At 37.4% G+C, this 20560-nt stretch overlaps 1 protein-coding gene across 2 annotated transcripts in view; it reads left to right on the top strand.

Annotated features, from left to right (window-relative positions):
* The window catches only part of LOC127015729 (bifunctional heparan sulfate N-deacetylase/N-sulfotransferase 3), a 61353-nt gene extending 46592 nt beyond the window's left edge, over window positions 1-14761 (top strand). Inside the window, exons 7-13 of one of the 2 annotated variants that reach the window (XM_050895868.1) lie at window positions 1637-1733; window positions 2593-2716; window positions 6686-6860; window positions 7874-8044; window positions 12539-12648; window positions 13244-13346; window positions 14561-14761. In XM_050895868.1, coding sequence (XP_050751825.1) covers window positions 1637-1733; window positions 2593-2716; window positions 6686-6860; window positions 7874-8044; window positions 12539-12648; window positions 13244-13346; window positions 14561-14680 — 900 coding nt within the window. In that variant the 3' untranslated portion in view covers window positions 14681-14761. The remainder of the gene's footprint in view (window positions 1-1636; window positions 1734-2592; window positions 2717-6685; window positions 6861-7873; window positions 8045-12538; window positions 12649-13243; window positions 13347-14560) is intronic. The other variant, XM_050895869.1, reaches the window with a different exon arrangement.
* The last annotated feature ends 5799 nt before the right edge of the window (window positions 14762-20560 follow it).

Here is a 20560-nt window from a genome sequence, read left to right as displayed (position 1 = left end):
ATTTTAGCAATTGGCCATTAAACAAATGAACTTTTTTCCAAGTGTGTGAGGGCATCCAAAAAGAGAAAAGAGCGTTAAGACCATGGCTACCTTAATGCTAAAACTGACTAGCCAAGTAGAAATAGATTAGATAGAGTAGAAAGTTATTCACAAACGGCTGAGAACTGCCCAAGCAAGAAGTTTACCAGCACTTAATACATTGATGTTATCAACTCTGCTGCTTGATTATCCCACTCTCATAAGTGAGCAAATTGAAAATATCAGGAATGTGAAGTCCTGCTGAGGCTGAAGCCTGCCCTGACCTTGCAGTTGACATGTCTTCAGCCCGTCACCCAGCACTAAGAGCACAGTCCCTAAAGAGAAACTACTACACCAAGTGGTGAACGCTCTCATGTTATTTTTGCACATGCTTGGTGACAGTTCAACCAATTCAGTGGAATGTCTGAATGCTGTAGGTACATGTGTCCTACAGTGATAATATGTATCTCAAATATCATCCTGTTGAGGTGACTTGGTAGAAATATTCTAAGGAGCAAATTTTACTAAATCAAACATAAAAATGTATTTAAGCTTGCCTGCTCAAATGTTTTCTAGCATTGGATACTGAATTGCCAACTTAGAATCTGAGTATGAGATTGCAAATTTGGACTTAAATATACATCCTGAAATTCATGCTGTTATTGAATAAAACACTGAACTAGGGAAAAAATGTCAAGAATTTTGCATGATGTTAAGAGAGAATGAATTTAAAAAATGGAAATTAGCCTGTAGCCAAATGACTTGAAAAATTAGAATTACTCAGAAAAGACATTTGTAACAGTGACTAATATATACCGAATGTGGTGTCTGTTGTCTATAATGCACGTGAATCTGAATACAGTTACATTTTTTTAAGCTTAGAAGATTGGTAATTCCCTTTATCTCAGAGCAGTACTGCCAAACACCAGTGTCAAAAACTGTTTGCAAGTAGCATTTCTAAAACAAATTTAAACTGCTTCGGTTGTAAAGCAGTAAATGAAAAAAGATTCAATATTATGTACCGATTTGAATTGGAGGATCAGAATAGGTATTTGTGAATGGAAAGCCTTAAATTATAATTCATTTACTCTTTTAGTTTAAAAACTACAGTATGTATAGGGTGGTAGCGGTTACAGTAATGTAAAAGTCAGTAATTACATAACTCATTAGCAATTTCAAGTCTTCCTAACTTGTATGTAATTGATCAATTGATTTTGAATTACTCTCACATCTTAAGTATGTGGGATCAAATTTGTCTTTGGCATAATTCCGCTGAACATACTGACATTCCATAGGAGAAATGATCTTGTCCCAGGGTCTGTTGGATAGTTGGGGCAATTAGATATATGTAGAATGAAAACCACATTTCTTCAATGTACTTGTCTCATCAAAAAAAAGAACACTTAAGAGATACAGTTTCTGGCCTGGTTACATTGCAAATGCCTTTCTGAATCACTGAAATAGTTCTTTAATACAATGGTTTTCTGTCATAAGGGAAAATAATGTTTTCTGGTAAGAATATTGTACGTTGGTGAAAAATTGGTAATTTATATAAACATAGAGAACCTTATCAGGTGTGATTACCAATGAAATTCTTAGTTGTTGTTCTCCGTTTTAGAATCCCTGTGATGACAAACGGCACAGAGATATCTGGTCTAAAGAAAAAACCTGTGATCGATTACCAAAATTCTTGGTTGTAGGACCCCAGAAAACTGGTAAGGTTTTATTGTATTTCAACAAGATAGGCTATGTGTAAGTTCAAATAATTATACCAATTAATCACTTTTTACTCAGACTGCTGTGTAGAGATCTTAATCATCTAATACCATTCTTTTATTTTCAGATATCATCCAAATATATTTTAATAATGTAAGTTACAACAACAGACAGTACACATATTGAAAATGCAGGGTTCAGGTGTGTCTCAGATTTTTTTGGCTTTATGTCAAAATGAGTAACACTTTGATAAAGAGATCAAAAAGATAGACAGGATCTTGTCAAAGTGAAAGGAGGAAAGGACAGCCATTTCTCAAATGGTGTAGATTCTTAACTGCAAGTTCTTGTCTGTCCTGCAAGTGTCTTGTTAATAGAAACTTTTTATTTCATGGCATTTATTTCAAGTCAAGAAGTTCCTAATGGACAGTTTGAATTGCAAGGTTGCAGTAGTTTATAAATTAACTTAATGGCTAATTTTCTTCTCTGTAATCAGAAAATTGCATATGTGCTTCCTTTCATCTTCACCAATCCCCATTAGCTACTGAGTGCAAGATTTTAAAATTATTTTTGTGACAGTCTCATAAAAACCAATAATTATTTTTAAAACACAGTTATTAAAAGTGTGAAAAACAGATTTCAGCATTGGCACTCCAGTTTCTGTGTTAACTATTTACAGTTCTTTAAATGTCTTCACTTTAAAAGCACAGAAAGCACAGATTCTTAAGTGACGTAAATCAGCATCCCCTCACTAAAATGAAATGGAATAAAGCTGGTTTAATCCATCTGCGGGTATGACCCCCAAAAAATGTGTGCGTGTGTATTTTTTTTTTTAACCTTGGACTTTTATCCTATTTGCAGGTACCACAGCCTTGTATTTGTTCCTGATCATGCATCCTTCCATCATTAGTAACTCCCCCAGCCCAAAAACTTTTGAGGAGGTACAGTTCTTTAATAGAAATAACTACCACAGGGGGATTGATTGGTAAGATGGGTTATTAGTATAAATATAAAAGTTTATATATTGTGAACAATACAAAAATGACATTACTGTTGGTAATGGTAACTGTTTATATAGAGAGTGAGATAAAAAAATAACCTTCAGTGTCCTTCTAAAATGATAAATAAATGCAAGTGAATAACAATCTTACTACAGAATATCATAAATGCACTAACTTTTGTGAGGCTTTCTTGTAAATATCCATGTATTAATATATGCAAAACAGTAACAAAGTATGTATTTCTCATTACGCATGCCTTTAAAGTTGGGACAGTAATGGTTGTTAGTTGGATACATGGAGGCAAAAATTATGTTCCTGTTGGAAATCTTATTTCTTAGGAGAAAAAAAGGTAATATCAGGGAGAGGCATTTTTTCCTTTAAATAGGCTTTAGATATAGCAATCAGGTAAAAGGGGGACAGGGAAAGCCTCTCAAAATGTTTTTGAAAGATCAGGTAATTAGGAGAACGCTAGTGTCTCTGTAGTGTTAGTAGGTGGTGCTAAAAAAGTATGTATCACTGCTGCGATGTTCACTATGGCTACCAGGGAATCACCGGACATAGCTACACCCAGAAGGTCATTCTTGATTTCTCTTGCTTTCAGAAAGTGCTGTAGTATAAAGCACTACAAGATGAAAAGCAGTAACGTGCTGTGGTGGCTGGGGAGCACCAGTAGAAGATTATTGATATTTTGTCTTGTTTCTTTTCTTTCCTCCAGTTTAAGGGAAAATAGTTTTCTTGCCTTTGACTTTGTATTCATCCATAAAATTAATAGGGTGAACACTGTTATATGGTCCTAGTGCAGATACATCAGATCCAATTTCTTCTCAAGTCACTTAGTTTTTACAGAGTTATAATTGTTGCAGCGGATTCTTATTACAAAGTGTGGTGAGTCAGCCAGTTGTTACCAATAGAGAGATGCTAGCTGAATGACTGGAAATTAGAAAGCTGACTCCTTGCTGTGGAGACTTTTGAAGTCAGAGAAGATGACATGCAAGCGAGGTATAGGAGGTCCACACTGATGGAAACGGCCTAAGTACAGTGAGCCAGTTCTTCCACAAAATCAGTATTTTCACGTTGCTAGAAGACCACTTTGCTGCTTTTCTCATTCCTCCTGCCGTATCCACTTCCCTAACATGCAGATACAATTTGTCTGTTAGACATGTGCCAAATTACCTTCATCTTAACACAGTACTGGTGCATAAAGCTCCCAGTGGTCAACCTGTACAGACCAGGCACATCCTTTTGACAGGTTCTCCCTCTACAGCACCCATTTGGCTATTTGTACCTCTGCGCTACATGCCTCACCGTTGCCAGATTCTCCCAGTTAAGTCTTGGATACTCAGAACTACCCATTGGTGTAGTTGCTTAACTCATACATTTGCGTTGTCTGCCAGATAAATCTCTCAGACCTTCAGTCTGATAGTCTATTTTAATGCTGGCGTGTAATGAGCTTACCAAAGGTTAATTAGATACAAGGTCTCTCCTCATTAGTCCGTTAATTGGCTAGGATTCTTTCAAGGCCAAGAGCATTCACAAATAACAATCAGTTCAATTTATTTTATGGTTGTGGAGACACAGCTTTTTCCCAGAGCTGTCTCTGACTTAGTCTTTGTCCGAGCTTACATTTAGACCAAGGCTAACTACAGAAGCAGGAAAGGGTTCTTTCAGCCCTCGGCAACCTCAGTACTGCCATCTTGAAAGAGGTATAGATGTATATTGTAGTTTCCCAGTAGAGATAACAGAACAGTAAGATGAGAACTGATCTTTCTGTTCTTGAAATGGAGAAGTCTAAATAGACCAGTCATGGATTTCTTTATGTAAGCATTGTTACAGATTTCTTAGACAAGTTTCTCTAAAGCCTTCTCAGCTTTGCCCTTGTTGAGTTTAATAATCCTCATGAATGAGGTACTGAGCGAGAGGTCTGCAGTCTGTGTTCAGCAGAAATGCTGAGCCTAAACTTTGGAACCTTTTGATATCCCACCTGGTCCAATCTCTTTACCATTTTTCACTGACACCACATCAACTTCTACTTTTTTCAAATTTGCCATGTTAGCTAAAGAATCAATTAACTTTTTTCCAAAATTCAGTGTAGTGCCATATTTAATGTTAAGTGGTTCATGATAAGGTTGTAGTCCTTATTGCCTTGTATTTACTCAGTCTGCTGCCAGGACTTCAGTACAACAGCATAATGACACCATACATGATCTAGAGCAGATTTACCTGTAGTGCCTATTGCCTCTTTCAAAGCTGGCCTTTTTCTTTGCTGTTGATGTTCTGGTAAAACATTCTGAGGTCACACAGTCAGGTTGAGTCATTAGTTTCTAATAATGTTATTTGTGAGCAGAAATTGGTATAGCTTCATCATTTTCATCAAATCAGCCATAATATTTTTGGGAAGTAGAGTCTATTGTTTGTTCAATGAAACAGTATCATATTCTCAGATATTTGCATTAGCGTTAGGCAGATATAAACACTTAATAAACTAGCAGGGCAGTGACAGCTTTTCATTCTGTTCTGTTTGGTTGTCCTCTTATTTCAGCTTTTTTACATACAGTCTGCATGTGAGACTAGCAATAGCTATGCAGCTTTGTAGCAGAATTTTTGAATGCAACTTTAAGCATATTACGCAGGGACCTGCCCGTCCGTCAGCCCTTCATATGACATCATTTAGGTCTCTCTGATACAAGGTAATCTACCAGCTGCTACTCTTAAGACTTTGACTGAATCCACAACTATTATTCCTTATCTAATGCATAGAAGATTGTCATCTAAAGGCCCACTTCTCTTGCATAATTCTGATGACAGGTATCCATTCATGTGCCAAAGCAGCACAAAACAATAACTTGGCAATGTTTGCTTATGTATACATAAGTCACTCGTAAGAATTAACTTCTCAGAATCGAGTGTCACAGAGTTCAGTTTCTTTAAACCACTGCAGATTCCTTCCTTTTCTGTAAGTACCTTGTAATCAGTGCCTGTGTGCTGATCATCATCTTGTGAGATCTGTGTCCTAAAGAAAACTGCATGTGCATCAGTCAGTTCCATCCTACCAAGTCTTCTGGCCTTGACTGCAATAGTCACAATTTCAAAGCCAACAAGAGCATGCCATTTGTATTAGAAGTAGCTCATTTCTATGAATAGAACAAAGTCTAAGCACTGAAAGAAATTTCAGTCCTTAAGCACGATCTTCAGAAGAAGTTGTTTTAAATGGCATTTATTTTATCAATACAGAGTTTAAGTGAAAAATCAAGAAGACCAACGTTTCCCATTTATTCTTTTCCCCAACAATAATGAAAAGTGGTCTGAGGGCCATGGATAAAGAAGTCTGTATGTGACATAGGAGATTGCTGGAAATTAACTGCAACTTCGTAACGGATGAGGAAAGCTCACAAAGAAAACTAAAAGGAATATAACCTATGTTTCCACAAAAATGTGACTCAGAACAATAAGTGAAAGATGGTGTCACTGCTTAGAAACCTTTTACCTGATGAAGCTTGGGGGATTTTTTCAGTGCATCTTCCCCACATAAACAAGCTCTTTTCTCTTTTGAGTAAAAGCAATTTTGATACTGAATATCTTTTTCTTACAGTATTGCACTGTAATTGATGTCAGCAAAAGGCCAAATTTGGAAAACTCATTTTCTACTTTTGACTTTGACAGGAGTTTGTTCTGACTGAAAAGTGAGAATTCACTAATTTTAAGAAGATACATGAATATCGTAACATTTCGATCCAGTTACCAAAAAATAGCTGCGATGTCTAGTTATATGTAGTGAGAAGAAAGCTAGTACCAAGTAAAATATGATCAAAAAATATAATGTAAACTTCTGTTTGCTTTTATTTGGCAATTAGGCTGTTATTTTAATTGATTATTCTAGAATAAAATATACTTAACAGATTTGTCAACCTTTGTGTGACTTTTAAGTAATTCTGAGAATGATGTTGCTTTCCTAGGTACATGGATTTCTTCCCCACTCCCTCTAATGTCACCACTGACTTCCTCTTTGAGAAAAGTGCCAACTATTTCCATTCTGAGGAAGCTCCTAAGCGAGCTGCGTCCCTCATCCCCAAGGCCAAGATCATCACCATCCTCATTGACCCATCCGATCGGGCGTATTCCTGGTATCAGGTATGCACTTTGAAGAACACAAGCAGGCGCAAATCAAGGTTTCCACCTTGAATCCTCTCTGTATATCCTTTCAGTATATATGTATATAAAGGGTTTGGATAATACAAGCTTTTATTTGTCAGTCAGTGCACCATATATGATCACCCACGGGCTGAGGTATCTGTCAGTATAAACCTGAAAATCTTTCAAGGGTTAAAATACTGGAAACCACCTTTTCAAAAGTCTGTCTGTAATATAAGCATGTAAAAATGCTTACTTAGTCGATTTTTATGTAATCAGCACATATAAAAATTAGTTTATAGACACAGTTATCTAGTTCATGCTCAAAATACAAGATATATCAAGAAATTTTTGTTCTTCTGGTCTGCAGATTTCAACACGAATTTGGCAAAATAACGATATAAAAAAAAGATAAAATTCCAAAAAGAACAAAGTTCTTAGAACTTCTATGACATATATTATGTTATTTTTTGATGAGAAGTAATCACAGCCCTGAGTCTGATCCCATAGCTTACCCTGCTTTGGACAGGAGGCTTGACTACAAACCTACCGAGATCCCTTCTGACCTGAGTTATCCAATGATCCTCATAAATACCCGTGTTCAAATTTGCCTTTCTGAGTATTTACCCTGTGTGAGCTAGAAAAAGAAAATATGAAACTACTAGAAGCAGAGCTTCTTAGTCTTTGTGTTTACTATGCCCAATTCATTTGTACAAAACCTGCCACTCAGTTTATTGAAAATAAACACTTATACATCCTGTTTTGTTATTGCTGTTATGTCTAGCTTCTGATTTCTTTTGAGACAAACAATATTTATTGATACAAACAATGTTTATCCTAGCATTTTCAATGAATTAATACAGATGACGACTTCTTAACTTCAAGTAACTTTTAATGTAAATAATCACTCATGGCAAGGTCAGTAAGGCCAGGTCAGTAAGACCAACCTGTTTTGTCTTATTTTGCCAACTTTTGCGGTCTGTAAAGTTCCAGCAATGTAACTTCTTTTACAGCATCAGCGATCACATGAAGATCCTGCAGCTCTAAAATTCAGCTTCTATCAGGTGATCACAGCTGGACCTCGAGCCCCATCTGAGCTTAGAGCTCTCCAAAAGAGATGCCTAGCACCTGGATGGTACGCTACCCATATTGAAAGATGGCTAACTTACTTCCCACCTTATCAGGTGAATAAGACTGTAACTCGACATCCTAATCTTATATATATAATATCCTAAAAGATTACCTTTGTAAAAGTCTTGCCTACTGAATATTGCTTCTCAGGGATATCCTAGATGTACTAGAGCATGTTCTAAGACATTGATTGTAATTCTTCATAGCCATGTTCTAAGTAGCTGGTTGACATTGCCAGAGATGTCATGTCTTAGCACCTTACAGCTGGGAGCTGCTTCTGCAAAACAAATCAGAACAATAATCTGGAAGCTCAAGAAACATGAATGCTGCTCCTTGAACTCTCTTGTACCCTGAACTGCCTTTAACTTACAGCTGGTTTTCATTTGCTCATGCTTTCATCGCTCTATGTCTGGCTTTTTGTCAGTAATGTTGAGGAAAAGAAAACCAGGCTTTGTGGTCTCTTTAACATCAGATGGTCCATCAGAGTTCCCAAAAGAAAAATTGAAGGAAAATAAAGGGAAGCTGCTCAATAATATTTCTGTCTACTCTGAGTGGTAGCAAGTATCAGAGAGCATCAAGGGATGTCAGCTGGGATATTGCTCTCCTTGCATGGGTAGAGAAGTTTTGGTGTCTGAACACTTTGGGGTGTAAAAAATATCTTTTCCGTCTGAAATGGGGATTACCACATGGAAATGGATGTGATCTAGTGGTTTTGTAACACCTTACTATTTAAATGCATCAGTGTCTTTACCCACTTCTTGGTCCTTTCATGCAGTAATCTCCCGCTGTGTCAACCTCCTTAGGCTATGATTGTAGCAGTAAATAAACCTGTACCTGTGCAACAGTTCACACACTGTCCCACTGCTGTCCATACTGCTCGATTTTTAACACACTTCTGGCACACTTTGGACCCATAGCAAAAAGCATCTTGCCGAGCAGTTCCAGAGCATAGTTAGATAATAAGAACCATTACTATTGGGGAGTGTGGACACAACCAATTTGGTTTTGCAGGTGAGAGAGGTTAGCAACGTGGATCCGGGTCATGCTGTGCCATTTGGCCTCAAGACCAGAAAGCTGTCTCTGATTTGTTTTAGTTAGCAATATAGATAAAGCCTTTGTGTAGATCAGCATGTTTGCCATCTCAGGCATCACCAGGTTTTTTAGGTGAATTTATGTTTTGCCTAACATGACTTTTCTGTAACTGTCAAAGCACTGGGTCTCTTTTTTGCACACTTTGGTTTTGGAAATTCCTCACACATTGCTGCCCATAACAGTACATCCACATATCAGAGCCTCTATTGGGACTCATTCATGCACTGAAACAGTTTGGCATGTTGGTGTTCCTAATCATCTACCTTTGGTATCTATCATTGATCCTGAATCCTTAATGTATTCTTTGTGTTAGGACCAGTTTCTCTGTGTGTCTTTGAGCCTCAAAGGGTGTGTGTTTATAGACCCATAGGTTTCAGTACAGGTGGTACATAAGCAACCTGAAAATCGGATCTCCCTACAAGCTTCTGTTGGCATATAACATACAAATCATTAGCCTCCTTCTGGCCCTGTGTAAGATCAAGCCTCAAAAGATGCACATCCTAAGCCCTGAACATCTTGTGATATACAAGACCAGGCAGATAATATCACATATCAGTGTCTCCTTGGTAGATTTATTTCTGGAATGGATTTTTCTGACATTAGCAGTGTGTCTGGCACTACTCCCCACCCAACATTTAAAGATTACTTTAGTTGAGGGAGGTTGGCTGCAATCTGAACCTTCTGTTTATCCAGGACTCGCTTAGCTGAGACAAGCTGGCTGGAGTTTGCACCTTCTGTTTTCCCAGAGTGTGCCAAGGAAGCTCTGATGCATCTAGTTGGTGTTATTCTCCACATATTCTCTTTTGGGCCAGCCTTGCAGACTTCAGGAGAGACACAATACTGTAATATCATGATACTTGTGTGAAATTCTCTACATTATGTTTTCATTAGCTTTTCTCCAAAAGTAACCCGTGAATATGGAACATTATGCATTGTCATCCAGATTTTTGCCAGATTTTACATCCCACAGTGACAGCGAAGAACCAGCCCTGGTAGCCTTGTGTTTTCTCTGTAAAAGTACTAGGGATTAACTTGCATTGCAAAAGCAACGATATACAGTAGGCCATATCCAAACTAGTTAGCAAGTTCAAGGAACTGCTGAAGCATAGAACAGTTACATAAGGCAGACCTAAAATCAGCTCAGCTTAAAAGTACAGCCTTATCTAAAAAAATGAGAGCCTTCCTTCACCAAAAGAGCTCTCACTCAGACTAGCTAAGGCTATCTATAATTTTTAATCCTTGTCTTACATGGTAAGAATTTGCAAATCTCAGAGTACTTTGCAAATTTGGAGTTCAGATGTTTAGAATTTTGATTGACTTTATTATCTCATAAGTCATATAAAAAGTCCTCTTTTGTCTGGCCACCAAGACAGATCTCTAGAAGTTCAGGAAGCTCATGTCTCTTAAGTTAATTTCCTGCCTACAACTCATTGCTTCAATGCGGTCATACAGAAGAAAAGAGGACCTAGCATGACGAACTCCCTCATGAGCCAACAGATATGCTCACGTGCCAGCCCTATAGGAAATCAAGCTGATTTTGCAACAGCCATCATTAAATGGCCAGTCTGAATCTGAAGGACTCGGGCTGTTTCTAAGCTGTTCTCTCCTCCAAATTGTCTCTCTTGCTCCTCTCCCACCGTGGTGACTTTTAGAACATGAAGTAACTCATGTATAGTGGGAGAGCAGGGACTTAATCTCTTCAGCTGTCAGCAGTATTACAGTAAAATGATCAATACACTGTAAAGTGACTCAAAATACTTCATATGTAGTATTTTCATTATATATGAAGCTATCTACTTTGTAAAAATTACACTACCTCGCCAATACATGAAATGCCTTAGATTTTGAGGAATTTCATGAAATTACATCTTCCTGAGATCAGCATATGAATACATCTCTACAAGCAAGGACAAATTTTGCCTCAGTTCCTTACAACCTCCCTGAAGGTTGAGAAGGGAGCATTTTTTATTACCTGCTCCCTGGGAATGTCAGGAATTGGAATGAATTTCCACTGGTAAAACTTCTTCTTACATGTCTCTTTTGGGGTGGCAGAAGTGGGAATGGCACAGATACTTATCTCTACCTGTTTGTTAAATAGTGAAGAAAAAAACCCCTCACTTCTTTTCTTTCAGACGAAAATATCCCCCATTTGGGATGTTTTTTGGCCTCTGTGCTATGAAGCACTTAAGGCCTGTTTTCAAAGTTTATGTTGTAGGAAAGCAGTGAGTTCATTTTTGGACTCAGGCAGTCATCATGCATCTGATTGCAAAGATTTCTGGAATGAGCTACTGCTTTCTGAACAGCCTGATACTTCCACTAATCCACATCTCTAAATCTACATGCTATATATAGGTAATTCCAAAGATTGATCTTTCAAAAGAAAAGACATTTTCTCTCTTTTGATTATGCTCTGAAACCTCATAGTCTTGCAAACCTCTAAGTTTCATCCAATCCTGGAAGCAATTCGTATGATTTTAGCCTCTCTGCTTGCATGGAAATGTAAAAACAAGCTTCAGCACTGCTTGCAGAAGGAGATTGTTGAACCATTTGCAAATCTATTTCCCCTCTCCTTTTCATCACTAAAGCATGATGGAAAAAGTGGAGGTGTTTCCACAATAGGAAATGAATGCTTGATTAATCCATTTGGCCCCTTGCTTCTCTTCCAGCAGTCACAAAGACCCAAACTTGCTGCACCATCAGTGGGTCATTTGGGCATGATACCACATTTGATAAAATTCTCAGGTAGTGTCTGTTTCCCTGAAGATTCACCTCCAGGTAAAAGGGTGGCCCTGTCTGAAGTAGCCTACTGTGAGTGTGTATATGGTCAAGCACTTGAAAAGACGAAAAAGAAATAACCTACCAGTACCTGGCTTTCTTAGAGATGTGTTGCATATTCTGTATCTACCTACATCCTTGCTATAAGGTCCTCGTAACATCTGCCTTTATTCATATTGTCAAAGAAGTTGTTTTCATACAATTATGTATTGGTGTATAGGTTTAGAAGTAAGGCATTTCACCTGATATCTACCTACTGGTTTCTGTCTTTCTGGTCATTTCCAGTGACAAGCTTTTCAACATTCCTGTAACATATACATATATATGTTTGTGTCTATGAGAATTATAGGTTATTTCTCTAGACATTAATATCTTTTTTTCTTGGCTGGACAAATCTCACTCAATTTCCTGCCAATATTTCTTATCTTTCTAGGTTCTTCACTGCTCTTTCTCTGTTGTCACAACAGCTTCCAATTTAGTATCATTTCAGATTTAATTAACGTGCCATTTACCCTGCACCCAGGTCATTAATGATGATGACAATTAAAACTGGACCAATTATCATTCTCTGAGGCAGTGCTTTCCATATAATGAATGAGTTTGACAGAGGTGGAAGTTTCAGTGTGAAGCTTGAAATAAAGAATTTTAAATTAAACTTCCATTTATTTTGTTTGTTGTAGTTGCTAATTATTGATGGACAGCAGCTGAGAACTGACCCATCTACTGTAATGGATGAAGTACAGAAATTTCTGGGAGTCTCTCCTCATTATAACTACTCTGAAGCCCTAACGTGAGTTAATTTAATCTTCACATGTTCCTACATTCCTAAAATACCAGTTAGTCTGTAAGTAAGTTCACTGCAAAATAAAGCCTCCCATACTTCTTCGAGCTGTCAGTAGGATGTATTCTTCAATGTCTGCAAAGAACACAATTCAGGGTTAGATTTTCTGTGAATCATCCACTGAGCCACTCAATGTGGAGCTTGACTGTTACAGAAGTAGACATCTGACAAACGGACAAAGTAAGTATTGCTTGGTGAGAATTGCATATGAATTTTGGATGAATCAAAAGGAATTTTATTTCCATAAGTGGAACATGAAATGCTGACATGCATAAACAGAAAGGAAAGAGAATTAGTTTCTCTTTATTTTTGACACTAGCTGCAAGACAGATTCAACGGTATCAGTCAGGAATGTAATGTCCACTCTGTACATCATAAATACACGTGTGCACAAATCCTTTGGATTCTGACATTTAGATTTGGTTGCCCTTAAAATAAGAGCGATAACCTTAGGTTTACTCTTTTGAGTCTTCAGTCTAAACTTGGGAGATGCATCCTCCTTACAGTATCTCACAGCCTTTACACTGCAAAATATTTATTTCAGGTTTGATTCACATAAAGGTTTCTGGTGTCAGCTCCTGGAAGAAGGAAAAACAAAGTGTCTTGGAAAGAGCAAAGGTAGAAAATACCCTCCTATGGATTCTGAGGTAAACCATTATGCTCATTGGCATTATACAGGGATTCAGTTATCACATATGGGACGCCACACAGGCAAAATCATAAGGAGAGAGAGAAGAAAAAAATAAAGTAGACGTTAATTATTTGACTACCTTTCCCTAAAAATGAAACATTTAAGATAGCTGTGGAGTGCACAGACTTTTTCAGTTCTTTATTTCAAATGTGAAGAATTTAAGCCATTAAAAAAACAACTTTTAAAACTTGGCACCCCTTAGGAAAATAAACTTGGCATCCCTGAAATTCAGTTGGAAACCTGTCCCATTTATCTGAGTGACTTAAGCAGCAGAGGCTCCACAGTGCATGGTTTTTTCTCAGTCATGACCAGATATGTGTATTTGTGTCTGGTCCCTTGTCTTTGAGAGTAGTTAGACCACGACAAGTAATGCAGACTCTCATATAATCCAGTTTTAAGAGAGGTTAGCTTCTGTTCTATGAATTTTATAAATACCTTCCCCAGACAAATGCTCAAATGAAGAAATTTCCATCAGATCAAATGCTGCAGCCTGTACCCAAGGGCAGTTTAGTCTCCTAGTCTAGCTGTAACTTTTATGTTTATTCTGTCCTGTGTTCCCATTTCATTTAGCCTGACTAAAACGCAAATAAAAACTTACAGTTTGAACAGCAGTAAGTATTAATGTGGCAAGTAAGCCAGGATTTTTTTCTCACAGTACTTAAATTATAAGTAACTTTACATCAATAGAATCATACTGATATAAAATCATTGGGTGAGAAGGCTTTTGGCCAGAGATAAGACCAAATCGTGTTTGTTCACTGTCTTTTTCAACTCTAAATACTTCTGAAAATGGGGTTACTAATTGATACATGCCTACATGCAAAGATATTTTAGAAGCTTTGGTTTCAATTACACTTCAGTAAATTCAAAGTAACTGCATCAGCTTCAGTGCGATTCTTAAGTTACATGACTGAGAGTAGAATCAGATCCTTTGCTTTGACTTCAGTGTTCATTTTGGACAACCTTTGTTTCTCTTGAAATTACGTTTTACAGTTCAGCTCCTAACTGAAGAGCTTAAACTTGCATGCAGTAGATAGCATAAAACAATATAAATTGCGTAAGAGAAAGTAAAGTTTTGACACAGGTAAAACAAACTTTGAAACCTAGAATTCACAGCAACTGTAGTACAGCATTTTATTAAATAAAAATATCTCCTTTTGTATCCATCAGTGCAGGGCTTTTCTGTCAAGCTACTACAGAGATCACAATGTGGAACTGTCAAAACTCCTACACAAATTGGGACAACCCCTGCCATCGTGGCTGAGACAGGAGCTACAGAAAGTAAGATAGCATTGAAAAAAGGCTTTTTGAAAAATCTCTTCCACACTTCAGTCATCACACCTAAAGTCTCCAGTAGCTACCAGAAGGTCTTGTAAGATATACCTCTTCAAAAAAGAGTAAAAGATAGAAATTGTTTCCATGTGCTGGCATGTGGATTGTGAAAATACATGTGTTTCTTAGAGCTCTGGTGGTCCAAATCTTTCTCATAAACATTTCTGGGCCTGTGGACTTGTGGACTACTGTGCACATATGTGGAAGTTATTTGCAACTGGTATAAGCATCAGAGATACATGACCTGTCCAATTTCACGGTAAATACTTACATTTTTATATATCAGTTTAAAAGTATTGTGTCTCATGTAGGTTTTGTAGCCCATTGTTAGACTGCTGACAGTTTTTCTTACTATTTGATTATTGTCTTGCATAAAATAAGAAAACTTAATGTAGCACAAAATGCCAAGTGTACTTCTGCCTTTGGAATCAGCTTGCTAATACCCAAAGTATATACTAACAAGGGTGAGAAGTACAGTTATCATATGATTTAGCTGTGCACAGCAACAAAATACACAGAGCAAAATCTGGAAGCCACAGGCAAAATCAGTGTGGAAAAAAACACACACACACAAAAAACATGACCTATGATTATAGCCTGTAACAACAAACCCTTACAATGTGGTAAGGGCCTTTGTCCATAATTACTATGTCTGATTTTGTACTGACTGAAATGGCAAAATACAGAATATAGCCATTATCTGAACAGAAATTTAACTGGACATGTGAAGCACAAAAGTTGCAGTATAATCCTTACGAGCAGTATTATACTTCAATGATTCTGAACCAAACTGAAGCAGTGCAATGAAGAGGCTTTCACTCCTGGCTTCTATGAGCAGCCAGATCCGGATACTGCACTCTGGGCTTACTTTGCTGTGAATCAGGAGTGACTCCACTGAAATGAATGAAAAACTCATAAAGAGCAGAAACAGATCCATACTTAGATTGCCTTAATTTGCACCACTATTTTTTCCTTAATTTATTTGCCTTCAATCTATGCTTTGTGTATTCTAAGATCCCTCAACCTGATCAAAATTGTAGCATCTTTCAGTAACCTTCAGTTTACATCAGCTGCAAAAATCTATCAGATTTCCAGATGAAAATACTGGTTCTGGTTCCAGACATTTTAAACATGTTTGGTGTTATATATTAGGAATAAGCTTTAGGGGGAAAAAAATGAACACAGTGTGTAATCATGGTAGAAAATTATGCTCTAATCATGGAAAACACAAATATCCAGCCTTACATTTATGTGATACATTTCAATGATACATCTCACAACACATCAGTTTAGATGTGAGATAAAGTCTAATTAATAGCACTTAAAAGTTGAGAAAGAAGATCAGTGAAAACTTCAGCTGAGTATGGCCTTAATGCTTCTCCACTGAACTTTGGCTCTGAGTGTTTCTAAAGGCATGAAGAGGTAGTGAAAACAAAAGAGAACTACAGTACTAAATGCAATGCTTTTTACAGTAGCTTTATAATGTTATCATAATTTGTTTTAGGGTGAATAGTTAAAAACATGCATCAAATGGTGGAAAAACTTTTTATGTCTCAGTGCTGTTTTATGACATTTATGTAATCATATAATTTAACTTTCAAGGTAATGGAATGGAAACCAGTCTGTTATTCCCTAAATAGAAAACAGATGTTGAGATCCTTACTGTACCTCTAACTGGTAATCTTTATTATTTATTGATTTTGTCTATGTAATACGTGGTTTTGATAGGCCTGTAAAGAAAAAATCTAGACAAATTTGCTGTATATAACAATATTCTTTACACAGCACATTTTTGCTAAGGGAATATGCATGATTAATGATGAGGACCTACTAGAGTAGACATTTTTTAAGATGAACATCTTTATTATTTATTAGACAGAATGAGATTTTCGTTTCACTTTAAATATTCACTGTCATATGGATTTGTCCTAAAAGCTGACTTGTCTTAAAATACTACTTATTTGATAAAAGAAACACTTGGGATTTTGAAGATCTGTAAAAACAAATACTCTGCATGCTATGGACAGCTCGTGTCCTGCAAGCATCTATATGGATTTGTTACAACTAAATTGAATAACTGGAGAAAATACCTGGGGTTTTCATCCTGGCATGATTGATTTTACCCTTGATATAACCTGATGTAACATCACTCAAACACTTTTAAAAAATCCGCAGTGATTGCATGAAGCTCCTGTTTTGTGCCCTGCTGCCTCAGTTACTCCGTATTCTTCAGTGCAGCAATTATAAAATAGGAGAAAATAGGAAAAACCTTGGGCACTATCAAGTGCCTGAAGTTTTCATGGTGAGAGGACCCTCTGCACACAAATTGAGCACCTCGTACGTGCAGGAGGAATGGGCTTCAGCCTCATTCATAGCTCATTCTTTGTTTTCAAAAATTCCCTTTCTGTCGTCTTTCTCTGGGAAATCAAGGCCCCCACAGAACGAGAATGAGTGGGCAGTCAAGGACAGAGTGGTGATGGGGACATGCACATCGGTTGCATTGTCCCTCCAGAAATTTTACAACAGACAAGGTGACATGTCTCAGGTCTGTGGACTACTTCTGTGAAGTCCTCTCTGAGGTAGGGCAAGGAGCCCCCTACAATTGTTGGTGATCTGGTACAACAGCCCAACTGCAGTCACCGTGTAGCACTGGGAGGATAAGCCCCCCACATGCACGGCCTTGGCCTTGGGTGGACTAGGCTTGGTTTGGCAGCTAAACGCAAAGCTCATCCTCCAGGAAGGACTGCCATGATGACTCGCAAGTCCTGATGAGGAATAGCAAGGTGAAGCTCTTGTATCGTCCCAGTGCCCTTCCTAAGGGAGGGAACTGGGAACAAAATGAAGGAGTTCCTAGGGATATCTTCAGTGGATTTTTTCTCTCCTGAACTATTCTATTTAAATATGTTCTTACATTCAACAGGAGACTTTAAAAAACAGAATGACTTTTAATGTGCAGTCAACCTGGTGAAGAATGAAGAGTCTGAGCAAAGCATGCAGACAACAGCTAGATGTGTTATTCCCCAAATCATAGGATGCACATGGGTACAGCTGAGTAAGCGAGTCATACAATATGAATTACCTGACAAAGTTTAACCTCTTCTATTCACAGCTTACCTACAATCAGTGTTTGATTTCCAGAAACAGACTATCGATATTAACACTTTAAAAAATACTGATTCATTACAAAGAATTTATATTTGCTAGTCAAAGTCAGATGTTTTATTGTGGTTGGTAACACAGCCATGGTTTCTGTTCCCCTGGTAGATAACTGCACAAGCAATTTCTTTAACAAATGCTTGATTATGTGAGCTTCACCTTTATTTTCATAAATATGATTCTGAAATTTGCTTTCTGCAGACATCCATGCCATTAAGCATCAATGTGTGATTATGAGCAGAAAGTGACCATTAGGGGGGGTGTAAACACAGAGCCTGATATGAAATCACTTAATTATTTGAGCAAACATTCCTGAAAATACTGTGATATTTTCCCAGTTCTACTTGTGCAGAAAGAATTAGTTTCAATGATTTGCAGACTATCTTGTACAGAATATCCTTTTTCATTGCTTAAAAATGTGAAACTTCCTCAGGAAGAAATTAAATAGATATTTCAATGTTTATAGATGTAATACTCTTGTCATTCACATTGAATGAAAATTGCTGGAAACATTTTTCTCAAAGTTTTTTAAAATAAAAAAATAGATATTATTCTGATAGTGGCATGGTATCTGAAGTGCAACAATAAACTCTGATAAGAAAATGTAGTGCTGTGTGGAAGTGATTTTTATGTTCACAAAAGTTGTCCTTTTCCAGGTTTGTTAGCAGCTATTGCAGCTTGACACTGAGCTACAGCACAATCCAGGAGCACGGGAACAGCATGAATTGTTTTCAGAAATGAAAAATATTGCTTACTCTCTCTGTGAGTGAATATTACTGCTTTATGCAGCTGCTCGTTTTACTGCTTTTGCTTCCTGCTTACTTTTTATTTCTTGTGCCAGAAATTGCTAATGTGCTATAGAAACATTTCCAGAGCTTGCTATTTTTAAGATAACAAGCAGACTTCATTCAAATTATTTGCCTTGGGGACTCAGTAGTTGTGCCAATGCATCAGCCTACACAGACATGAGAAACCTTTCTTAGGAGAAACCTTTAAAGATGGTATGAATGTCCAAAGGAAAATTCACTGTTATCAACAAATTCAGGACAGAATAGAAAAGTGTACTGTCTAGCTGGGCAAAAGCTGCTTAATATCTTCACAGAGGTGTAGAAAGTAGGAAACCTGTGTTAACAAAATATTCTGTTCATTACAGAGGAATGATGCAACCTATAATTTTAGAAGCCTAAGCTTCTTTTATAAAACCCATCTCTAACCTCTAAGAATAACAAAAGTGGAACAGTAAAGTAATAACAGAAAGGTATTAAGCAAAGGGAAAAGATCCTTGCTACAAATAACACCTGCCTGACCTCTGTCTCCAATTTATCTGCTTTCATTTAATGTTTCTTTTCAGTTCTTCCCATCCCAAAATCCTTAGAGCTCAAAGGCAAAAGACACTTTTTTGTCTCTGTGGACCACATGGATGAAGAAAGCACAACAGTCAGCGTCAAAGGACAACTCACAGGAACAGGAAAGTAATTAACAGCTGAAACGAAGGGCTAGGGAAACCTGAATGGAGGAGGAATTTAGACAAATTAAGGGTGACAGATTTGAAAAGCATATAGTGAGCTTGAGTCTTCACCACTCTGTTTTCTGTCAGATTACTTCTTTCTTTCTTTTTTAATACATTATTTTCTCTCTTCACTTCCCTTTTTCTGTTCTGATCCTCTCTTTCTCTTGAGAAATGCAGATGAGAAATAAGGCTCATGTACTTTTAATTGCTCAGATGGCTATCCACCTAGGACAGCCGTCAATCTAGTAGCACAAGGTCACTATCAGATCTCTTCCAAAAGGTTTGAAACAGAAGTGGCCTAGTTCAACCATGATGTACGGGCTTGGTTCAGAATTACTAGTTCAAATCCTATAATGTGTGTTATTCACAAGATCAGAGAAATGGGCTCTTTTGCCCGAAAAGAAATCTTACTATTGTCTCCTCAATTATCTCATCAAGACTGTCTGTCCTATTAAGCCTCCCAGTAAAGCTCCTTTCTTCAGCTAAATTCTGAACCGATTTACTCCTGCACAAAAAAACCCTAAAACCAAAACAGAAAAACATTTTTCGCATAACTTTTTATACAAACACAGTACATACATTTTAGCTATAGAACTCTATCTGGAAGGGAAACTTGATGAGCTAAAGGCAGGAGCCAGCTCTTTTATGCACATGACAGTGGAAATAAAATTCATGAACAGAAATGGTGCAAGCTCAGAACAGCTGAGGTTTAGCTTACAGCACAGGTAGGGCTGTAAGGCGTGGTAGCACTGTAATTTGTCTCTGCAGTTTTGTACAATCCTAGCAGCAGTTTCATTATTCTACAATACTGCCTGATAGTCATATATTTGAAGCAGTAGTATTACGTCATCTGAAAATGATGAAAAACACCTAATGTGACAGATATGCCTTAAATAATTTCCTATCTTTTCCATGGAAAAAAGGTAAGAAATGTGGATACTAAAATATGAGCCAAAAGGAAGCTTACTGCACGACACTAGTCATCACTTCCAGCCTCTTCTTCAAAATCTCCCTAACAATTCAAATACAAAGTTATCCCGCTGTAGCTGATTGAGCCAGACTTTCAGTCCCCTGGCTGCGTCAATTCGCTGGCATCTGGCCTGCAAAAGTCAAAATCACCTGCCTCGTCTTTCCGGTACGCCCATGCACAGAATACGAACTCGCCTTTGAGG

The sequence above is a fragment of the Gymnogyps californianus genome, chromosome 4 (genome assembly GCF_018139145.2).
Source record: "Gymnogyps californianus isolate 813 chromosome 4, ASM1813914v2, whole genome shotgun sequence".
Taxonomy (NCBI): domain Eukaryota; kingdom Metazoa; phylum Chordata; class Aves; order Accipitriformes; family Cathartidae; genus Gymnogyps; species Gymnogyps californianus.
The sequence above is the reverse complement of the archived record's forward strand: the minus strand, read 5'-3'. Positions and strand labels throughout refer to the sequence as shown.